This window comes from Anabrus simplex, chromosome 6 (genome assembly GCF_040414725.1).
Source record: "Anabrus simplex isolate iqAnaSimp1 chromosome 6, ASM4041472v1, whole genome shotgun sequence".
NCBI lineage: Eukaryota > Metazoa > Arthropoda > Insecta > Orthoptera > Tettigoniidae > Anabrus > Anabrus simplex.
The window spans coordinates 79,986,072-80,002,690 of NC_090270.1; the positions used below are offsets into that span (position 1 = coordinate 79,986,072).

Here is a 16,619-nt window from a genome sequence, read left to right on the forward strand (position 1 = left end):
CACGTGATGTATTCTTAACCTTTTCACTGTGGTGGACTGCTGTAGCAGTTGTGTGCTTCGCTTTAGTAAATTACTGGAGAAATTCAACCTTCACGATTCCTACTGGTTGTCTTATGAGTCTATAGTTACTAGTAGAGTACCAGATGTCAGGGGCAACCAGTTAAAAGGTAAAGATTCGAGTGACCTTCGTGCTTGTCATTTGCCGCATATATGCTGTTCACTGCCAACGTGTTAGCGCTTCTATAGGTAGCTTCAACACATTGTAGTATGGTTTTTCATAATACATAAGAAACTGTATACTTTGGATGAAGCTCTTATCCTCATATTGGGTAGTGCTTTTAAAGAAAATAAAGATGGGAAAGATTTAACTCTGCCATTGTTGTGTTTAAAGCTACAGATCTAAAAAAAGGATAGCAAGCTTTGCATGATCAAAAATGGCTTAAAATACACACAAAGAATTTCACTGAACTAGATTTTTTTTTAAATAAGAAAACTGTGGTGTCTTAACATGAACAAATGCAAGCAAGAGAGTGGAAAGTATCCCATACAACAGGCAGGGCCAGCACACCCTAGGCACTCTTACTCTAGGCCATGCGTCTGCTCTTGTTTCACCAGAATGAAGAGGTTAACTGAATGATGGACAAAGCAGTAAAAATTATATGATGTTCTTAAGTCGTATAATATGATAAGGTGCCAGATCAGCCATTGGGAGGATGTAGCATCCAATTGTTTGAGGTGCCGATATATTATCCATGGGGGCTCACAATATTTTGAAGAACAGCGACGAAGGCACGAGTCTGATAAAAGATAGTGTAGCAAAATCAGAAAAGAGCTGACCAGCAGGTTCTACAGCAACAGCAAGGAGTTTTAGTAGATTTGATGATTGCAACAGAGGTTGTGATTCTTGAATTGGTCTGTTTAACCTTATAAAATCCTATATTCAGCAACAGTGGGTACTCAGAAAACAATTAATAGTTATACTCAGCATCAAGTGAATGCCTATGATGATGATTATGATGACGATATATTCTTCCTTTCTGTATTTTTTTGGGAAAGATGTTTATATATTTGCTGTTAGAACAGCTCATTGATGCCAAAGGCATACTGAGGTTGTCGCACACTGTTCAGAGCGATTACTGTTCAAGAAACTGCCCAAAGGTACAACATTGATGACCAGGGCAATTTTTCACAGCACTCAGTTCAATTTTATTCCTTGACAGAATATAAGACTTTAGGTTCCACCTGTTCAGAAGCATTAAAGCGGTGGAACCCAGAGTGTTATATTCTGTCAAGGAATAAAATTGATTTACGTTAAAAGTCAATACAGAACCCTAAAATGAAGTGGCATCAAAGACCCAGTTGTACCTCACTGAAATGACTGCGCTCCAGTAGTGCAAGATGTGGGTATAAAATCATTGACACTACTGGACTGTGCATGATTGGATAAAGGTTAGTCTGTTCATCACATTGATGATCAAGGCGCATGTACTCCAATTACCATCAGAGATTGTGGCACCTGGTTGCAAAATTTAAACAATTATCATGTCCAGAGAATCTTTCAAAATGGTGACAAAGGCTTTCAGAATGGTGACAAAGCAAAAAGGCAGGTAATCTGCTCAGTATTAAAGTCAGAATTATGCATTGTGGCTGAAATATGAGCATATAATGGAACCATCAGTTTAGTACTACTATAAATGAAAACCTACAACCTGTTTTCCAGTCATTGACCGGGTCAGGGATGTAATGAATGAAGCAGATATAGGCTATTAGTATGATGGGGTCGCCACTCCCAAAGTGATTATTAATGAATGATATATGCTATGAAATGATAATGGAGAGTGTTGCTGGAATGAAAGTTGACAGGGAAAACCGGAGTACCCGGAGAAAAACCTGTCCCACCTCCGCTTTGTCCAGCACAAATCTCACATGGAGTGACCGGGATTTGAACCACGGTATCCAGCGGTGAGAGGCTGACGCGCTGCCTTCTGAGCCACGGAGGCTGCAGTACTACTATACTCCTGGGCAAAAGCAAAGTCTGTTGTAAGCACTTCATAATTATTTGTTTCTTGTTTCTTTCTTATTGAAGTAAACAACCACATCTAATCTGTTTTGGAAAAAATATATTTTTTATGTCCACTGTTAACTACAGCATATAATTTGTATATGGTAATAGATGAATAGCAATTCAAAGATTTAATGTTGTTAATTTTCCTGTGCTGAAATGTAGATTGAATGGCATGCACAAGCAAGAAAATGTGGTATTCCCCTTTCTCACAAACTCTTGATGGAAAATCTTTGTTTTCAGTTGTCTCGCCATAGCTTAAGTGTAATTCTAATGTTTCAGCTGCGGAAAAGTGTGCCTTGTCACCAAACAGAAATTTCATGTGGTATGCCCTGTAATGCCCCACTACCGTGTGGAAGACATCGTTGCATTCTTCCTTGTCACAAAGGCCCTTGTGTCAAAGATGGGCGCTCATGCATCCAGCCTTGTACAACTCCTAGATCATTGTGTGGCCATGCTTGTGCTGCACCATGTCATGATGGACCCTGTCCAGACACTCCATGCAAAGAAATGGTAAGTTTCTATTTCTGATAGATCCATTGTAGCTAATGATTGGTAATTTTCTTTTGCTAGATATTTCTCAACAGAACTTTCTATGCTGTTTTTTAACACATTTTACATGGAGCCTCTGGTACTTTTTCCTCCCTGCAGGATGACCCTTTTTAGCATTTGTGATTTTTTAATAAAAACATTCAACAAGTAACATAATATCACATCACTTACCTATGATAGTGAAGTCTTATCTCCTCTTGTAATTAATTTTTTTGTTATGAAATATCAGAATTTTTACAAAACTTTAGAATTTTTTTTATTTGATTTTTTTTTTCTTTGCCAGATATATACAAAGAACATCTAAATTAATTTCAATTTTTATAAGTTTATTCTCTAAATATTGTTCTAGTAGTAGTGAACACAACACAAGGAAAATCCCTGAACTGGTAAACCCAGCGCCTCCAAGTAAGGGGCAGGCTCATGCTGAAGCTGTGCAAAATGACATGCAGACCTGCTCAAACTCATTTGTTTAGAAATGGGTCCAGCTCAGTCTAGACTTGATTAGAGCTTCCTGTCGAGCACTCTGTTCAACAAATGTTTGTTCACACATCCTTCTTATACAGCCACTGCACGTAACACTTGTAACGCACACACTTGAAGCAAAAACAAGGCAATGACGCTCAGTTTGATCACTCTCCAGGTGACTTTCCCGTTGAGTGGTCTGGTATACCGACCCTCTTATCGAGTTTTTTTTGTTTTGTTTGTTTGTTTGTTTTTTTTTTTTTTTTTTTTTCTAGGGGCTTTATGTCGCACCGACACAGATAGGCCTTATGGCGACGATTCTTATCGAGTTTAGGTTGACTCATATTGCTTGCTGTTCAAATATTGCCCATTTCGACTCAGCAACAATGAGTCGGGTTCAAGTCTGTTATCGTTCTACGATGCGATTTTATTTGACGTAAATAAATATCACACGAGAACACGTTCACTTCCTTGTATAAATTACTTTATTTACACTGTACATCACAACACACAACTATACACAGTAGGAAATGACACTATACACAGCACTCAATAGCGGAGTACCCTGAAGTCAATTCTGACAAGTACAGATATCAACAACACTGTTTACCAAGATCTTAGCTGGAGTACGGGTGCTCGTTCGGTTATACTAATTGGCATCGTACATTTTTATATACGTACTTGGCTTCCCGCAGCCGTGACAGGTTCTGTACCTTCGAAACGTTCTCCACTCTGCTTTGGTGTTTGGCCGCAGCGCGTGACCTTGAGTGTGCCACGTAGTCACCGGGAGCTGGCGGCTTTCATCTACAGATCTGTTCGTCTGCGAATTCAAGCCTTTTTGATCTTCGCAAGTTGATTGTTAATGTTGTGACTTTGTGCAGAACAGAATGTGATGTCGTGTCTTTGTGCCTAACAGTGAAAAACTGACCTCCAACATTCTTAAACATTTTACATGTTTTTTATGGCTGATGATGACCTAGACTAAGGTCGAAACCGGTCCCATTTAAATAGAAATGTGATTGCTACGTTTCTTTCTTTTGAGTATTGAATAGGTTGAACCTCCAGTTATTTAATTTTTAACATCAATAATTTCAATACGGAACAATGAAATTTTTATCTTTAAATCAACAACACTGACGCGCGCACTATAACATACTCTCTCTTGAATTCCCCGCCTCACTCACTTACTCACTCACTCACTCGAGTCCAATGATCTCACTGACTTGACAGCTCAATATTAATACTGTTTGATCATCCATCTAGACAACACTCTAATAAAACACACTCGAAACATCAATCGACCAGCTATTCGAATGGGTACTCGAATGTTCTTTCAATATTTAAAAATGTACATGGAAATATCTACAACATTCGTAATGTCTCTACATGTATCTGGATAATAAAACTTTACAGTAAGTTTCCAGAACCCTTCATATACACCAAATATAGTACAATAAGTCTAATATACGACATTATGGAATTTTCTACCGCTATCGACTATAGATTTTGAGGTTAAACAATACGTATTTGAGGTTATACAATTTTATACTACATATTTACAGAGGAACCATATACTAGTCATGTTTAACACTTAATAAAAGATAATTTAGCATCAAATAAACTATAATTAAAATATATTGAACATAATAATATTATAAATTACGACCAATTACAGCGTCGTACGTATTCATTCATTTATGAGTTTTTTTTTTTTTTTTCGTTCTAGCAGCAGACTCATTCTCTGACCAAACGAGCTGGGTAGTTGAAGTGGAGATGGAATGATCTCAGACTTGTTCATTGCACAGCTTTAGCTCACCATCCCTAGTCCACTGGGACAGCTCAGAGTTTTATGGACCTGAAAATAAAGCAGCTCTACTGAAAAACACAGTCCAAACTTCATATCTTGCATACATACTGGTAGTTAGCTGTTCCTCCAGGTTTCTTCCATTCTCTTTTTCTTACCCAGACATATCAAGCTGTGTATCATTCCTTCAATTGTAACTGCATATTAGATGCCTGAATTTCTGGTTTATCATCATATGAAACATTTGAGGCTATATTACTACATCGAAGAAGCTCTAATTATTTGAACCTTTCATGATAAAACAAACAAAATGTGGAAGGATCCAGAAATACAAATCACCAGTGTTAGCCATTGTATAAGTTTGCTACAACAGCTGACTGAAGTTTTTGTTTTAAAATCAATAAAAGTATTGTAAAAATTGATATATATGAACCTAATGAGCTCTGCTGGAAGCAAATTAACCAAGCTTGATATCCGAGTGAACTAAATACCTTACATTCTGTTACATTAAGAAATTCTTGAATGGCAACAATGTAATAGACGTGTGTTTCGTTCATACAGTATGGCCATATTGATAAGAATGCAAATGGGCTTTGTGTAGAAAGTGTTAGCATAGTAATCTTCCTCCTTAGGACAAAGCTAAGTGTTATTTGATGTAGCTACCCTTCTCTTTGTTCAGTACCGTTTTTACTCGTGTATTAGACCCCACCCCTGGCTTTTTGGGACAAAGAAAATAAAAATAATTCTTGCATACAAGACCCCCCCAACGTAATTCATCAGAGAAGAACAACGATTCCGCTTCAAAGCGGTACAAGCTTTACTGCAGCTCTGATGATAGCACAAATTTGTGAATAGTTTCGTCCATATGACCCACGCAATGAAAACACGTGTCGGTCATGCTGTACATCTGTGTTTCGTAGTTAAGAAATGTCGCCTCCGTAGCGTAGGCCTACTGCAGCTCTGATGACGTCGTACAAATAGATGAGTAGTTTTTGTGTCCAACCTATGCAGTTAAGGCATGCATCAGTCGTGCTATATGTCTGGTTTCTGTAGTTAAGAATGTCCACCAGCATAATGGTTAGCACAGTAAGCTGCCGTTCTCGGGGGCCTGAGTTTGATTCCCAGTACCATATTGCCAGAGATTTAAGAATGGCAGGAAAGTTGATATGCAGTAAAAATAGTACATCCAGCTCCCCTTCATTGGGGGCTGCACCACCTCAGGATGAGGAAACGAGTTTACGTTAGTTAAGAAATATTCACAGTTGTTGCTATTAATATAGCAGGGGAAATCATTAACAAAGTGATCGTTTAATATCTCGTAACTTGGGCCAGTATAGCCTGTGTAATCTTTGAAGACAAGTAGGTTTAAAACATTATAAAAACAATCGAACTTGCCAACGTACCTAAATAATAATAATAATAGTATTGATTTTATGTCCCCACTAACTACTTTTATGATTTTTGGAGACTCCTGTTGTTATGCATTTATAAAAAATATGGAGGCAACGAACATGCATGATTAAATGTTATAATAATAAAATGCATGTCCATAAATGCGACAAGCTTTCCTGTTATTTGTATTTATTCTCTCCACCGTGGAACTTCGACTCTAGCCAGGCACTTACTGGTAGTAGCATACATAACCTAAACAATGCGGTCTCTCTTATCTCTATTACAGCTGTTTAGGTAAATCCTGATGTGATAAAAGAGTACAAGCATCAAATATACTTAGAAATAAAGGTCTGGCTTTCAATAGCTGCATTTATCCAAAGAATGCTTCCACCGAGCTTGATAGCCGCAGTCACTTAAGTGCGGCCAGTATCCAGTATTTGGGAGATAGTAGGTTTGAACCCCACTGTCAGCAGCCTTGAAAATGGTTTTCCGTGGTTTCCCATTTTCACACCAGGCAAATGCTGGGGCTGTACCTTAATTAAGGCCATGGCCGCTTCCTTCCCACCCCTAGCCCTTTCCTGTCCCATCGTTGCCATAAGACCTATCTGTGTCGGTGCGACATAAAGCAGCAAAAAAAAAAAAAAAGAATGCTTCCAGTCACTATGTATTACATTCGGAAGTACAGCTTATAACTAGAGCCCGGATTTCCATGCAAATGCATGTTTTTAAGTGTGCCGGTTACATTTCTCAAACTTTGCGAATATTTTTTTATGACTTAACAATTCCAAATAACTATTCTTTTTCCGTGCACATTTGCATGTTTTGGTCAGTTTAGGTGAAAACTCATGCATAACACATATTTTGCAGGTTTTGAATTTAATAGCGAATATCTGGGCTTCACATTGCATAATATGACTTCTCTTCTGACTTTGGAGAATATATGATGTTAAAGTTGCATGATAGTGACTTTTATGAATGTTAGTTTGCAGAATTTGGGACCGTCTTTCCACTTTATATGTCTATTATTGAGAGATGGAGAGAGAATTTTACTGAATCGATTCATTTGATTCCGTTTGGTTTCTGAATTGGTACAGTGATCCGATACACAGCACATAGAAATCTGGGCTCTACTTATAACATATGCTAGTTATCAGCTGGTGGGTTGGCACGCTTTTTACAGCATGGCTTTATTCAGAAGGGGTGGCTTCTGCTACACATACACCAACTGGGAATAACAGAGACCATCTCCAGAAACCATTTGTGAATAGATTCTCACTGTTTGGACTTTATATTCAGGAACGAACCTGTTTTTTAAGTTGCAAAAAGACGGGATATCGAATACTCACGATTGCCATGAAGATGATGTCATTTGGAATGATGACACGCCGGTAGGAAGGAAGTTAGCGGCACAAGACGACGATAATTCAAATTAAAGCAATGACCAGGTTTACTGTGTGGTTGGCCTACTGCTTAACTGACAGACACAAATGACTTCCATTCTTTTGTATTGCATAATACGATACCCTTATCCCTTTTCTCGACGGGGTCAAGTATTGAGACAAATTTTCGTAGCAAGTTTTTACGACCGCATGCCCTTCCCAACGTCAATCTCATCAGAGGAGTTGATGAGATGAAACAAATGACGTGATGGAAGAGTAACTAAAACTGACTATATTTACTTTATATGCAGACCTAAAAGTCATGTATTCATCATTTATTCTTTTTAAATTTAGAAATGCTGCCTTCCAACAAAAATAGCCTGAACTCAGAATACATTCATTTGTTAAAGAATAGTGTTGAATGTTAACATGTACAATTTTTAGCTCTTTATAGCCTAGAAGTCATATGTTCACTTCAAAAAATTTGAGGTTATCACATATTGGACCCCCTTACTTTTCTTGGCTGTAAATGTAGGACAAAAAAGGGGGGGTCGCTTAAGTGTGGCCAGTATCCAGTATTCGGGAGATAGTAGGTTCAAACCCTACTGTCGGCAGCCCTGAAAATGGGTTTCCGTGGTTTCCCATTTTCACACCAGGCAAATGCTGGGGTTGTACCTTAATTAAGGCCACGGCCGCTTCCTTCCCACTCCTAAGCCTTTCTTGTCCCATCGTCGCCGTAAGACCTATCTGTGTCGGTGCGACGTAAAACAAATAGCAAAAAAAAGGGGGGGGGTCTAATGCGTGAGTAAATACGGTATTTATCAAGGGAAGGCTAGAAACTGACCAATACAGTATTGTTTTGATGAAACTGTTGCAGATTATAGCCTGGGAGAGAGTTTTAAGTATGAAAAGTCCTGTGTTTTACAACTTTTAAGAATCTGCAAAGATTCATATTATTCACCACAGCCCCTAACAGTTATGTACACTTTCGACACAAAAAGTTTGGCTGAAAATTAAGTCCCCGAGTACAAGCACAACTAAAAGGAAGGTGCATATTATCAGATTTCTTGGCTAATTAATATACAGAAATTTATCTACACTCTGCCAGTAGGAGGGTATGTTTCTTTCAGAATGAGTCGGAATTACCCTTTATGCTGCTAGTCACTTTCCTGACATTATGGCAAAACACAAGTTTATAGACAAAGTGTGTATCAGACAAATGTATATTAGAGAGTAAGACAAGAAATATTTTTAGCAAATAAGGAATGATTTATTACATGGATCAAAGTATACGAAGTTTGCTGCTAATACTTCCATAAAAGATGGCAGTCAGTTTTTGTGTCAGGAATTGGGTACACATGTGCTTTATGAGCAGTAGCTGAATCATAGAGAGGTAGAGCAGGCATTGGTATGCACTGAAATCATTTGACTACAATATTACCCTCACTAGCGAGTAGGCCACCATGGTGGAAGGTAAAAAATCTTAAGAAGAAAGGGAGAATGATGGGATTGAAAAGAGCTTTCCCAGCCTAAGAATAATATACCCTTCCTACTTTGGGCAGGATTTTCTTTGTGATAATGTGGTTCTCAGGACTGTCATATCATATCACAGCAGATTCAGGTTGTTTTGTCAGCTTCTTCTTTTATATTAAAAATAAATGATCTCATCTGTCAGAATGCAACTCATAGGGCTGATGCCTTTGGTGATTTTTATTTACAACTTATCCAAGGACCTGTTTGATAAAAGAGGCATCAGACCCAGTCGAGAAAGTCAGTAATACTGTTGCAGATATAATCGCGCTGACCTCATGACCCTACAGTATCTTCTGGCCATCTGGCTGGATAACAGTTTTCTTGGCAGACCAGGGCTCTTAATGGTTTGCCTCTTCTGTGGAGGTTTCTCCTCCTTCCCTTGTCCCCTATTGTGTTCACTGGGATTCCTTTGTATGCAAACAGTATAACATGTTATCAAATCCCGGTCACTCCATGTGAGATTTGTGCCGGACAAAGCAGAGGCAGGACAGGTTTTTCTCTGGGCACTCCAGTTTGCCCTGTCATCTTTCATTCCTGCAGTACTCTCCAATATCATTTCATTTCACCTGTCAGTCATTAATCATTGCCCCAGAGGAGTGCGAGAAGCTTTGGCAACCAGCACAATTCCTGTCGTCGCTGCTAGATGGGGCATTCATTCATTCATTCATTCATTCATTCATTCATTCATTCATTCATTCCTGACTCAGTCGAATGACTGGAGAAAGGCTGTGGATTTTTACTTTATTTTTATGTATTCCTTTTCTTTTTTAAAATCCACCAGTATTGGCCACAGATGAATCCACAATCTTGTGAGTAGTAACAGATTGCCCGCATCCTACTCTTGATGTTTTTATTTAATGGAAATAAGGGATCCTCTTGCTTCAGATTTGACTAATTATTTTACGCATATATATAAATATGTATTCTCATGTTTCAGAACACCTTTTTGTGAATAACTGCAAGTGGTTTTAATATAAAACCCATGGTTGCACTGTTTTCTTGGTAGATATTTTGTTTTATATGGAAGTACATTTTTATTTTTCACTTACAGTAATATAGGCAAGCTTCCAAATAAATTTCAAATTATTTTTGTTAGCTTTGGTGATGTGTTTTTTTTTTTTTTTAATAGCTTAACATTGGTCATCAGTTTACTGATTATCTCTTATATTTTAGGTGAAAGTAACTTGTGAATGTGGACACCGGTCTCTAAGCAAGACATGTTCCGACAATGCCAAAGAATATCAACGAATTGCTACAGCTCTTCTTGCATCAAGAATGGCAGACATGCAGATGGGACATTCTGTGGATATCAGTGATCTAAAAGGAATTCAGAATGCTCGTGCAATGAGTCTAAAAACGTTAGTGGCCTTAGTATTATTTGTAGTGTAACTTACATTACTACTGTTTACGTTAACAGATGTTATCTGCTGCTAATATTTCTTGTACCTTGGGGATTTTTGAATGGATAAATTTAGCATTATCTTTAACATTGTTGTAACTCTATAAATTACTTTGCAGGTTGGATTGCAATGACGAATGCAAATTGATAGAGCGCAATAGACGGGTGGCAATTGGTCTTCAGATCCGTAACCCAGACCTTAGTTCTAAGTTAACACCTCGCTACTCTGATTTTATGCGTCAGTGGGCAAAGAAAGACCCTCATTTCTGCAACATGGTGCATGAAAAACTGACTGAGCTGGTTCAGCTGGCCAAACAAGTAAGTTCTCATAATAAATCTGCTGAGACTTTATAACATTGTACTGTTAATTATATTAAACTTGATTCTTTCTACTTCCAGTCAAAACAAAAGAGTCGCAGTTTTTCTTTCGATTCTATGAATCGAGATAAGAGGCATTTCATCCACGAGTACTGTGAACACTTTGGCTGCGAATCTCAGGCTTACGATAAAGAACCAAAACGCAATGTTGTTGCTACAGCATCCAGAGATAAGGTAAGAAATCTGTTGAAAAGGAGAGAAAACTGCTAAGAATTTAAAATTTTCTTAATAGAATATTTGGTCCTTCATGTGGAACTTGAAATCCATTTATGTTGCATCCTTTCAATCCTGTTGTTTTTCCATTTTATTATTTTGTTTATACAGTACATCCATAGATAAAACTAATTGAAGATTCATCTACCACTTATCCCATACCTGTGGGATCACGGGTACAACTGTGTCGATCATGTGAATTTGGCCCTTTTTTATGGCTGGGTGCCTTTCCTGCCAACCCTCTATGAAGGGATGTAATCACTATTGCACGTTTCTGTGGTGGTTGGTAGTGTGGTGTGTTGTCTTATTATGTAGAGGAGAGTGTTGGGACAAACACAAACACCCATTGCTGAGCCAAAGAATTAATCAGATGTAATTAAAATCCCTAGCCCAGACGGGAATCAAACCCAGGACCCCCTGAACCAAAGACCATTCAGCCAAAGTGCCGGACTGATTGAAGGTTACACTGATTAGGGAATATTGTTCAATAGCACTTTTGTGCGTTGAGAAAAATATCATAACAAATATTAAGTTTAAACTTATTTTCTACAATACCGTAATGTTATTAATGTCATGAACTGTGTTTTCCTAATATTATTTACTTACTTCATAATATTGTTCATTTCCTAAGTTTAAGTGCTTCATATAATGTCATATGCTAAATAAATAAATAAAGTAAAATAATTATTTTAGCTCCCTGCACTATCTAAAAAAACCATGACAGATTTTCTTATAGAATAGTTGTTTGCATTTGGTCAACTTGTACAGTTGTTGTCTAGATGCTCTTGTTGTAGAAGGGGGCATTGCTGGTGCAAGACCCCTAGTACAGTCATCTTATTAAAACTATGGACCAAGGTGTACATTCAAACCATTTAAAAAATCATTGAACATGTTATTGCCATATTAACTCACCTATAAGACTAGTTTTTTATTCTTTATTTAATGTCAAAGTATTGAATTGAGCTGGTGTTGTATGTGCATATCACAAAAGTCAGTAGGGTAGCAACACATGAATTAATCAATGAAAAGACAACCACCTCGAAAATATATTGTAGATCTCTCCATGTACCCTTCACAGGGTGTTATGGCTTGACGGTGGTTGCAGAGTTTTTTGCCATGCTCTTCTATCCTGCGCTAGATGGGTCGTTTGATGTAGAGACCTCCCAGCCAACTCTCTCATCTGATCAGTCTACCTTGCTGGAGCTTTTATTATTCACTCACTGGCACAGTAAATGCTAAAGAAATTATGTGTATTTATCTGTTTAATCAAAGTTTAGAATCTGGAAAGCTGCGGGCAAAATAAGTTGGTTCTCAGATACTGTGTCCATATGTTAATTTTTATATCAGTTTCGGTGTTCTCCCCAGAAATTTTAGTCAGGCGTGTGGCAGGAATGACTAGCCCAGTGGGGAATACTATGCAATAAACGAATACTATAAAATTTCAGATCATTCCCCTCAGTGCATTGACAATATTAGACAGGTAAACATTAACTGTTAAATTGAGCTATTTTATTGTTATTACCACAAACAAGACAGAACAGTGTATTCTGAACTTCTAGTTTTCTACTGCTCGTTCATGATCCTGTAACGCCGGGTTACCACCGTCGCTGTGAAGTGTCCTACGGATTTGCGACCTCATGCGCACATGCACGCACGACACTGCACGAGGTGATGGACTGGCAGTGATCGTTGTTTTAAGAGGAAGTACAACTAGGTAACCATCATTAGTCAATGTTTAGATTGATGCTTTCACAGCCCGTAATTGTAGACATGATAAGTTTTTGGGCTTTTGCCGTGTCAAGAAAATAAGGTGAAATTCCTTATGTTTTGCAGAGAACTTTGCTCTGCGTCTTCAGAAGAAAATCTTGATTGTTTACGAGGAAGACTTCTCCAATACTACCATTAGTAAAGCTAAACATTTAACTCTGATGTAATGGGTGCAATGAAGACTTATCATATAATAAACAGTTTTATATTTAAATTTTAATTTGGACACTTGAGGAGGTGGAAAGGATGTTAAGTAACTCCACTGTAATAAAGCAGCAGGAATAGATGAAATTAGACCTGAAATGGTGAAGTATAGTGGGAAGGCAGGGATGGAATGGCTTCATAGAGTAATAAGATTAGCATGGAGTGTTGGTAAGGTTCCTTTAGATTGGACAAAAGCAGTAATTGCACCTATCTATAAGCAAGGGAACAGGAAGGATTGCAACAACAATTGAGGTATCTCATTGATTAATATACCAGGCAAAGTATTCACTGGCATCTTGGAAGGGAGGGTGCGATCAGTGGTTGAGAAGAAGTTGGATGAAAACCAGTGTGGTTTCAGACCACAGAGGGGCTGTCAGGATCAGATTTTCGGCACCAGGTAATTGAAAAATGCTACGAAAGGAATAGACAGTTATGTTTATGTTTCGTAGATCTAGAGAAAGCATATGTCAGGGTACCGAGGGAAAAGATGTTCGCCATACTGGGGGACTATGTGGTTAAATATACACTCACTCACTCACTCACTCCGTAGGCGAAGTTCCCGTGCCGATCTCACTATCCTCTTGCATCCATTTCGATCTTGAGCCTGCTCTTCCCAGTTATCAGTTTGGAGGATCCAGCATACCTTGTTGATCTCCTCCTTCCAGGTGCTTCTGGGTCTTCCTGAAGGTCTTTCCACATTAAGAGATCCCTTATATAGATCTACTGGTGCTCTGTTATCCTGCATCCTCAGTACATGTCCAGCCCAGCGCAGTCTGTTGGATTCTATCACACCCATTATAGTGTGTTGTTGAGAGAGGGTGTAAATCTCATAATTAGATCTTTTTCTGCCAGTTTTGAGAGATAGGATTGAACCATGGGCCAGATATTTTTTTATAAACTTTATTCTCAAAGACTTGCAACTGCTGCTGCTCTTTCTTGGTTATACTCCATGTCTCAGAACCATACAGAAGTACTTGTCGAATGATTGTATTGTAGATAATCATTTTTGCATTCCTTGTTAAAAACTTGGAGCCTAATATAGGACTCAGAGTAAACTGCATCATTTGCATTCTTAATTCTAGCTTGGTGTTCCTGTTGCCTTCGGTTTTGCTTATCGATTAATACACCAAGGAATTTAAACTCTTCTACTCTTTTAAATATATATTTCCCAATCTTCAAAGACAATCTGTCACCCTCCTCAAGATTCTGTCTCTGTACAACCATGTAATGTGTCTTTTCATCATTTACCCATAAGCCAATTTTTGCTGCCATTTCCTCTAGTTCCATAAATATTTGCCTAATTTCTAATTCATTGCAGCCAATAAGAACACTATCATCCACATATGCAAGGACTTTATGTTGTCTCCCCAATATGATGCCAGCAGGTAAAGAGCTAGTTTCCTGATAATCTCCTCCAGTGCAATGTTAAATAGAAGAGGAGATATTGCATCCCCTTGTCTCAAACCAGGTTTATTCTGGAAGGAACTTTATTTTCTGCCCTTGAGCAAAACACAGCTAACATTACCATCCATACACAGTTTGCACATGTTAATTAATTTTATGGGAAAGCCAGACTCCGTCATGATGTTCCACAGTTCTTCTCTATGGATTGAATCATATACCTTGAAGAAATCTATAAAGAGATAATGAACCGACTCCGTGTATTCCCACGCCTTATCATTAATATTCTTAATTTAAAATATGTTGTCTCTAGTGGATCTGTTACTACAAAAACCATTCTGATAGTCCCCAATAACATTTTCAGCAAATGGTTTTAAGCGCTGTAAAAGAATAAAAGACAAAATGTTGTAGGCCGTGTTTGCAAGAGATATGGATTAAGTATAGATTATTAAAATCAATCAAAGGCATTTATGTTGACAATTGGGCTGCAGTGAGAATTGATGGTTGAATGAGTTCTTGGTTCAGGGTACTTACAGGGATTAGACAAAGCCTTAATCTTTCACCTTTGTTGTTTGTAGTTTACATGGATCATCTGCTGAAAGGTATAAAGTGGCAGGGAGAGATTCAGTTAGGTAGAAATGTAGTAAGCAGTCTGGCCTATGCTGATAACTTGGTCTAAATGGCAGATTGTGCTGAAAGCCTGTAGTCTAATATCTTGGAACTTGAAAATAGGTGCAATGAGTATGGTATGAAAATTAGCCTTTTGAAGACTAAATGATGTCAGTAGGTAAGAAATCCAAGAGAACTGAATTTCAGATTGGTGATACGAAGCTGGAACAGGTTGATAATTTCAAGGTTCTCCTAGGATAGTAAGAGAGACTGAATCAAGGTGCAGTAAAGCTAATGCATTGAGCTCACAGTTGCAGTCAACAGTATTCTGTAAGAAGGAAGTCAGCTCTCAGACGAAACTAGGCTATCTTTGCATCGGTCTGTTTTCAGATCAACTTTGCTTTACAGGAGTGAAAGCTGGGTGGACTCAGGTTATCTTATTCATAAGTTAAAAGTAACAGACATGAAAGTAGCAAGAACAATTGCTGGTACAAACAGGTGGGAACAATGGCGGGAGTAAGTCTGAATGAGGAGATAAAGGATAAGTTAGGAATGAACTTGATGGATGAAGCTGTTCGCATAAACAGACTTCGGTGGTGGGGGGATGTGAGACGAATCGAGGAGGATAGGTTACCTAGGAGAATAATAGTCTCTGTTATGGAGGGTAAGAGAAGTAGAGGGAGGCCAAGACGACGGTGGTTAGATTCAGTTTCTAACAATTTAAAGATAAGAGGTATAGAACTAAATGAGGCCACAGCACTAGTTCCAAATAGAGGATTGTGGCAACATTTAGTAAATTCACAGGCTTGCAGACTGAACGCTGAAAGGCACAACTGTCTATAATGATTAACATAAAGAAATAAACGAACTGGATTAAAGCCACTATATATATTTATTAATAATAAAGCCAAGCTTTCAGCCAAATTGCATTGGCCTTCATCAGGGCAAAACTTCACATGCCCTGATGAAGACCAATGCAATTTGGCTGAAAGCTTGGCTTTATTATTAATAAATATATATATAGTGGCTTTAATCCAGTTCATTTATTTCTTTATGTTAATACAATGAGCCACGAAAACTTACGTTCATTAATGTCTATAATGATGTTGGAACACCTAGTGACTCAAATGTGTATTAATATTATGCAACTAGCACATAAGTTATCTAGGTTATGTTAGTCGGGCGGTCTGAAACAAAAAGGTCGTAGGGATGTAATTTTTATGGTTCTGTTTGTGATGTGATGCATTTTTAATACTTTTTACCGTTTCTTCAAGTATTTCATATTTTAGTTCATGGTTACAATTGTAAGAGACTATTTGTTTTTAATGGTATCCATGGAGTACCTAATTTCTGATGATGATGATAATGCTTGTTGTTTAAAGGAGCCTAACATCTAAGGTCATCGGCCCGTACCTAATTTAATATTCCATATTATTCACCAAGCTTTCGTGCATACAGTTATTC

General features: G+C 38.0%; 1 protein-coding gene across 2 annotated transcripts in view; it reads left to right on the plus strand.

The window, feature by feature from the left end:
• LOC136876130 (protein shuttle craft) overlaps positions 1-16,619 on the plus strand; it is a 180,885-nt gene that overhangs the window by 122,222 nt on the left and 42,044 nt on the right. For both annotated transcript variants that reach the window (XM_067149824.2, XM_067149825.2), the window contains exons 9-12: positions 2,345-2,575; positions 10,358-10,542; positions 10,703-10,901; positions 10,983-11,135. In XM_067149824.2, coding sequence (XP_067005925.2) covers positions 2,345-2,575; positions 10,358-10,542; positions 10,703-10,901; positions 10,983-11,135 — 768 coding nt within the window. The remainder of the gene's footprint in view (positions 1-2,344; positions 2,576-10,357; positions 10,543-10,702; positions 10,902-10,982; positions 11,136-16,619) is intronic.